We start from the raw sequence: 8095 nt of genomic DNA, 5'->3' as shown, positions 1-8095 counted from the left end.
TGCTGGGTGTTAGAGATGGTTGTGAGCCTCCTGATGTGGGTGCTGGGAACTGAACTCGGGTCCTCTGAAAGAGCAGTAAAGCTCTCTTAATTACCGTGCCAGCTCTTCGGCCCTTTGGCAATGACTCTTTTGCTGTGTTATCCAGAGCAGGAGATAGAAAGGCAGGTCACACATGAAACACCAAGAGAGGAAGAAGAGTCATTCCTAATAGGCCCACTCTTGAATGACTACACTTCCAGGATAATACTAATCCACTGATTAGGGTTGGGTTCTCCTGGTCTAGTCACCGATTGTTAAGGCCCGCTGCCAAAATCATCACATTGAGGATTAAAGTGCATCATGAGTTTGGAAAAAAAATATACTCGAGCCATAGCAGAAGGTACTGGAAGAAAGTAGGGGTACACTTGCTGTCTTAGGGTTTTACTGCTGTGAACAGACACCACGACCAAGGCAACTCTTATAAGGACAACATGTAATCAGGGCAGGCTTACAGGTTCAGAGGTTCAGTCCATTATCATCAAGGCAGGAACATGGCAGCATCCAGGCTGGCATGGTGCAGGGGGAGCTGAAAGTTCTACATCTTCATCTGCAAGCTGCTAGTGGAAGACTGACTTCCAGGCAGCTAGGAGGAGGGTCTTAAGCCCACGCCCACAGTGGCACACCTGCTACAACAAGCCCACACCTCTTAGTAGTGCCACTCCTTGGACCAAGCATATACAAACCATCACAGTTGCACTAAAAACCATTGTGCAGAGAGAAAAACAACAGGTCAAATACTGAATCATTGCAACATCAACCCATTTGCAAGGCAGGTGTCATCAGTGTGACTGACCCACCAGCTCAGTGGCTCAAGTCCATCCGTGTCATCAGAGACCTCTCATGACTGTGTTCCTCTCTCCGCTAGGAGGAGGATTGTTTGAACCAAACCTGGAGAATGAAGGGAGTATTTCAGGAAGTGACTCCACATTCTACAGGCAGTCGGAAGGTAAGGTTGCTTGACTGACAGCTGCTGAGAAGTGGGAGGGCTCAAAGACCGACATTGGCTAGCTGGGATCATAACCATGCTGTGACGGGCCAGTGAGAGCTCTAGAATTGGAAGACAGTCATCAAGACAGGAACCTGCGCTTCCTCCGTGAAACTATTCCCATAATTTACTAACATTCATTACATGCCAACACCCTCATCTAGGAATTACAGAACAGCATCAGAACCCTTTCTGGGACTTGGTAACTATCCCCGGCACACACACATGCCCGGTTGATGCCTAGCCTGGCCACTATTTGGAAAATGACTGAGTTCATGGACTCAGCCTATCTATCAGGACTACCAGAGACTACCAGACTAGCCTAGACCCTACATCAGTGGAGTTACCCACTCATGTTTGCTGAGAGTGTGCAGCCTGTTACATGAAAATGCATTTGTGGGTAAGATATGGTTAAAGTACATTGTATACATGTCACCACAAAACCTAGTGTTTTGTACAATTAATATATACTTGTTATAAAACACATCAGGATTGGTGAGATAGCTCTGAAGATGCCTGCAGCCAAGCCTAATGATCTGAGTTCAATCCCTCGGACCAATGGTAGAAGAAGAAAACTGACTCTCACAAGTTGTCCTCTAACTGCTACACATATGCTATAGCATGCACACACACACATGTACACACACATACAAACACACTATACACACATACACACATAAATATACTCAGATACACACACATCACATATACACATATACATATATACACATGTACATACATATACACACACACACAAACACATAATATATACATACACACAACATATACACAGAAACACAGACATACACACATTATATCTATACATATACACATGCACACATAAATACACACATATCACATACACATATACATATATATACATACACAGATACAACACACATACACACATAAATATGTACACATCACATACACACACATACACACATACATACACATATACACACATAAATACACACACATCACATACATATACATACATACACATACAAACATACACACGGAGACACACATACATGCATACATTATACACACATGTATACATACATACACATGCACAGAGACACACACAGAGACACATACACACATACATACACATGCACAGACACAGACACACACACATATACACATACATACACAGAGACACATAACACATACACACATACAGACAGACACATACATACACATATAAACACATACAGATATACACATACATATATGTACATACATACATATGCACACACACAGACAGATACACATACATACATTATCATTTTAATTAGAATAAGCTTAATATATTGATGAGTATCATGGAGAAGCCAGTTGGGAGAGAAACGGCCATCTCCAGGGAGCCCTTCGTGCGGTTTCAGCTTGCACTGTATGTGTTCTCCTCATGGGCTCGTCTTATTAAAGCTTACATTAAACGTGTTCAGTCAAACAGACCTTGTAACACATACATCCTCTCCCTGAGTTGCCTTGACCTTAGCTGGGTTTGTTTTAGAGAATTCACTGTATTTTCCAAATCCCTCATTCTGGCCACACTGGCGTGTCCAGGAGTCTAACAACTTGGCTCGTGTGTGATGAAGGAGTCAGTGCATTCATACCTTGTCTCATTTCACAAATCATTTTTAGCAGCTCGCGGGAGACTGGCATATGCTAGCACAAGGCTAGCTTATAAATGGCAACAATACATTAAAATTGAGAAAGAGAGACACAGGCACCATCCCTTTCAGACCCAGGATCCTGTGGCTGATGTCACGTGAACTCTGAGACAGTCAGTGAGCATGCTGTTGTACATCTCTGGGATCCCAGCCCAGGGTTGCAGCATGAGGATTACGAGTTCAAAGCCAGCATAACCAATACAGCAAGACTCTGACGCGGTGGGGGTGCGGAGAAGAGACTGTTCCCACATAGAATAACATGTCCACCGACATGACTGATGCAGGCTCAGTTGGCAAGTACTCACCACACAAGTGTGGGTTTCTGAGTTCAGTCTCTCTCACCCAAGTAAAGAGCAGAGTGTAGCAGTGTGTACGTATAGTCCAGTTTAAAAGGTCACGTGGGTTTGCCTTCATTTTACTGAAGGATTTTCTCAGCAGTATGGAATGCTCTGCTGTTTGTGAAATTACCTAGCCAGTCAGATTCACAGATCCGTCTGTGGAGTGTGAGCACACGGCACCACACTGGGCTATCGTGTTGGTTACCGCTGTGAACTCCCAGCCGAGTCCCAGAATATTTCCTACTGAGACGTGCTCAGATGCCGGTCTATGGACTCAGTGTGTGCTTTAAGCCAGGATCACAGACATTTAACCATTTTTATCCGTGTCATCACAGGGGTAGAGTGTACAAGATGGGGCCTATGCTGCCTAAGGACGTGGACAGAGAAACGTTATTGTCTGACTGTCCCCTGGAACCACCTTGGTTACTCAGTGGGAAACCGGAAGGCAGAGAAGGGAGGAGAGAAGGCTCAGAGAACCATGGCGTAGGATGCAAGGGATGGCAGGAGGTAGTAGTGAGGTCGAGGTCGGTAAGGAGGACAGTGGGCTCATGTCCTCTCCTGAGCAGCTGGAGCCTGTCCCGGAACCCCAAGGATTGAAAGCAGATACATAACCCATGGGGCAGTTGTGACCTGTCCCGTGTTCTGTCCCTTCCTAGGGCACAGCATGATGGACACCTTGGCTGTGGCCCTACGTGTGGCAGAAGAAGCCATAGAGGAGGCCATTTCCAAAGCAGAGTCCCATGGGGACAGCCTGGTAGGACCTCCTTCTGTGTGGGGGAAGGCGACAAGGTGGGAACATCCTGGCTATCAAGAGTGAATGCTGATGGTTGGGGGTCATGTCACTGCATCTTTGAGTAAAGCTGTGTGTAACCCCTCTTTACTGTTGCCGGGACCCCTGTGACAAGGAGCCCCATGCCCCTTAATTCTCTTCCTTCCACAGGACAAACAGAACGAGGCCAGCTACCTGCGGGACCACAAGCAAGAGCTGGCTGAGGAGCTGGCTGGCACCATCCTGCAGAGGGTAGGACGATTCAGACCAGCCCAGGGCCTCTGGGGAGCTGGAGAGGAGACTCATAGAATGGGCCCATTTGCTCATGCTATGATAAGTTAAGGGGGCATAAGTAAAGCCACAGGCTCCATTCTGTCTGTTGTCCTCTCTCTCCTCAAAGGCACTGGCTTGGCAGGACTCAAGGGCAAAGGATGGGGGAGGGTGTATGTCCCATGAACGCGATGACCCAGAGAGGCACCTGACAAAGGGCTGTCAGGAAGGTGTCCTGTGAAACTTCAGCCTTCATTTTCAGTCACAGCGACAGCCTTATTCACACAGCAAGGACACTCCTCAGTCCTGAGGATGCCCAGAAGTCTCATCCAATCATGGGTCAAGAGATATCCATAGGGCCACATGCCCTTGAGCCCAGTGTAGGGTGTTAGAAGAAAGGACATAGCACAGGCTACCCTGCAGAAGGGAGGAGAATCCAGTCTGCCAGCTGTCCCCAACAATTCCAAAAACCAGAAGGCAAATACCTGCCCTGAAATGGTGGCAGTGCCTTGATCGGGCCAACGTCCATGCCTTGGCAGGCACCTTCGTTCTTAAATGCCCTTTCCTTGTGGCTCTGTGGTCTAAAAGCCCACTGAGGGCTGGGAGATCCCTCAGCTTGATCAAATGTTTGCTGTGGATGCTGAGTGCCTTCTGCTTTCCATCCCAGGGGATGTGGGTCCCTGGGCTTCACTGACTGGCCAGCCTGGCCCCAAGTCAGCAAAATCCAGCCTCAATATAAGACCCTATCTGAAATAAAAAATGGAGGAAGACTGAGGAAGACACCCAAGGTTGACTTCTGGCCTCCCCAGTTGTATGAACACACAAACATGTAAACAAATACTTACTGAAGAATTCTGTCTTGACAGCTTGCCCTTTTCTCAGCTGTCTCATCTGTAGAAGGTAGGGGACTGGAAGAATCTCTTCCAACAGGATCGCTCACTGCACATGGCTCTACCAGCACAGCTGATGGCAAAAGGGACCTGGGGATCGGCCACTCCCCAAGGCTTCTAGATACTTCCTCAAGACCTATATCCAGAGATTCCAGGGCCTATGTTCTATGCAGCTCTAGCTAATGCACAACTGTCTCTGGACAGTGTTCTCAGCTGTCAGATGGGGAGAATGGCAGTGAGCATTGCTCAGAATTACCCCGAGGAATAGCAGATCCAGGGTATCCGTAGTCCCCAGCATGGAGTCTAATGCGGGGTGAAAAGCTGTGGCTATCAGAAAGCCTACACACTCCAGCCTCCAAAACCAAGGAGCCAGTATATGTGGGAAGAGGATTTCCAGAAGGTTCCACTAAGGACAGCTTGAACTTCCTGTGCCAAGCAGTGGGCTAAGTCCACATGGACAGAAAAGCACTTGAGCTTAGCCACTGTAGTCTTCCGCTGTCCCAAAGCCCAAGTCCCTTCCTACACCTGTCATTTGCACATCATCTCCTGGTTCCTCTTCGTGTACCGACATGGTTACACCTGTGACAGCTGCATCTTTACTTAATCTGTAGACTTGTTATTCAGTATCGTTCCCCAAACAGCAGCTATTTTAATAACTCGTGTCACGTCAGTGACCGTGAGTGACTTGAAGACGATCTGACACGGATTGAGAGATGTATAGTTCCTCTAAGCAAGCACACCATGTTAAATCTACCTCAGGTATCGTTCCTCAAGTTCCATCCGTTTTGATTTTTGATATACAGTCTCTCACTGGGACCTGGGACCCACTGATTAGGCTAAGTTGGCTGGCCAGTGAGCCTCAATTATATCCGTGAACCACTGTGCCCACCGTTTTTACAAGGGTTCTGGGGCTCAAACACAGCAAGCACTTTAGTGAGGGAGGCTGATTCCCAGAGCCAGTCCCCTGCAGGTCGAGGGGGTGGCTGTATTTGTCAGACAGCAGCTGTAGGTCATTGAGACTGTGTGCCGTTCCAACACAAGGTGGAGCTGAAATGTTGGAGCTGACTAAGCTTCTGGGTGGCTGGAGAAACATCCCGAAGGTGATCTTGTCCTCCATTTCCCCAGATTATAAGAAAGCAGAAGGATAAGGTTGAGCTGCGAGCCGAAGAGGAGGAGCCAGAGTGGCCACGCCCCCAGAGTGGCAGTGTAAAGGCCAGGGGTGAGGGGACCATGGCCCCTCCAGGACGACACAAAGCACGCGCCGCCCTCTGGGTAAGTCACACAGCACTGCCACCCCACACAGATCCTGCACACCTGTGACTCAGAGCTATTCTCCCACAGAAAGGGGGAATGCGCCTTATGCCATCTGCAGTTGAGTGTGCTCTCCGGGTCCTAGAGGAGGTCCAGGAGTGTGCAAGAGGAGCAGGTAGAGTACAAGGGAGAGTGAGACTCTGAGAGAAAGTGCAGGCTGCTGGAGACTTTTACGTTGAGACCAATTTAAAGACTGTGAAGATGTCCATAGGCCGTGTGTGTAGACAGGTGTGCGTGTCTATGTATCTGTGTGCAAGTATACATGTATGTGTACCTGTGTGCAGGTGTGTGTGTCGGTATGCTGGCTTGAATGTGTGTGTGCCTGTGTGCAAGTGTACATGTGTTTGTATATGTGTGCAGGTGTGAATGTGTGTATACCTGTGTGAAGGTTTACATGTGTGTGCACTTGTGTGTAGGTATGCATGTATGTGTGTGCCTGTGTGCAAGTGTACATGTGTTTGTATCTGTGTGCAGGTGTGAATGTGTGTGTACCTGTGTGTAGGTGTTAATATGTGTGTACCTGTGCATAAGTGTGCATATGTGTGTGTACCTGTGTGTAGGTGTTAATATGTGTATACCTGTGCGTAAGTGTGCATATGTGTGTGTACCTGTGTGTAGGTGTGCATATGTGTGTGTGCCTGTGTGCAGGTGTTAATATGTGTGTACCTGTGTGTAGGTATGCAGGTGTGAATGTGTGTGTACCTGTGTGCAGGTGTGTGTGTAGAGGCCAGAGGTCAATTTCAGGTGTCGAGCACAGTCAACCTTGATTTTTTGAGATGGGGTTTTCTCTCTCTGATCTGGAATTCACCAATTCAGCTAAGCCAGCTGCCAATCCCCAGGGACTCTCTGTTTCCACCTTACCAACGCTGGGATTATGAGTGTGCCCTGCTATGTCCAACTTTTAAAAGTGGCTTCCAAGAATCAAACTCAGGTCTTTGCACGATCAAGGCAAGAGCAATCTTGCCCAGTGCACAGAGGCTCTACTCGCTCACACCAGTGCAGAGCTGAAACCTTTGCGTTGAGGAAACAGAGCCTTTGAATAGTTAAAATTCCCGAAGGTCCCGATGCAGGAGGAGCTGACTGTGACCCCTGGTTAGCTATTGCCTACATAGTAAAAGGGCAGGACTCCTTCAGGTCTGTCATCGTCCAGGTCTCACCTTAGGTCTCGCTGACATGAACATCCAGGAGCTGTGGGCTCAGGCCTCCCAGGCCCTACGCGCTCTCTCTAACCTAGGTCCCCCAATTGTGCCCACCCTTGCATCTCCCTCAGATGCTTGTATGGGTAAAACCTGAAAGAAAAAAAGCAGAGGCCACGGGTGGGAAAGAATGAGTCAAAATAGTGAGAAAGCAGAATACTGAAGTGACCCCAACACTTGCTGGTAGGCACACAAAGACCCCAAAGATGGCTGAGTAAAGACATTGCTGCAATGCCACCTGCTGGAAGCAGTTCTCATTGCAATGACTGGGGCCTCTTTCTTCCTGTTGAGAATTTAGCAAAATCACAGATGACTCCCCACCCCCACCCTATATTGTTGAGCAACATCATCAAAACCATTCCGGATTCTAGACACACAGACGGCAGCTCTTGTGTCCTGGGGACGAAGTGAGGTTGCATACCTCAGCGTGTACCTGTTTAACTCTCCTACAAGGAGGACCTTGCTGCATGGGATGTCTTTTTCTGTTACCCCATCTCCCACTTTCAAGCCCATCTTCTTACATGGCCCCCCAGGTCTTCCGGGAGAGTATTAGCCGTTTCCTGTGACCCTAAGCCCACAATAGTTTGTGCCACATTCCCAGCAGTGCTGAGAGCACCT

General features: G+C 48.1%; 1 protein-coding gene across 1 annotated transcript in view; it reads left to right on the top strand.

Moving 5' to 3' along the window:
- Nucleotides 1–8095, top strand: part of Myrip (myosin VIIA and Rab interacting protein) — a 137844-nt gene that overhangs the window by 89575 nt on the left and 40174 nt on the right. The window contains exons 4-7 of the mRNA XM_028767384.1: nt 905–985; nt 3698–3795; nt 3982–4062; nt 6096–6242. Coding sequence (XP_028623217.1) covers nt 905–985; nt 3698–3795; nt 3982–4062; nt 6096–6242 — 407 coding nt within the window. The remainder of the gene's footprint in view (nt 1–904; nt 986–3697; nt 3796–3981; nt 4063–6095; nt 6243–8095) is intronic.

This window comes from Grammomys surdaster, unplaced genomic scaffold, assembly GCF_004785775.1.
Source record: "Grammomys surdaster isolate TR1022 unplaced genomic scaffold, NIH_TR_1.0 172, whole genome shotgun sequence".
Lineage (NCBI taxonomy): Eukaryota > Metazoa > Chordata > Mammalia > Rodentia > Muridae > Grammomys > Grammomys surdaster.
The sequence above is the reverse complement of the archived record's forward strand: the minus strand, read 5'-3'. Positions and strand labels throughout refer to the sequence as shown.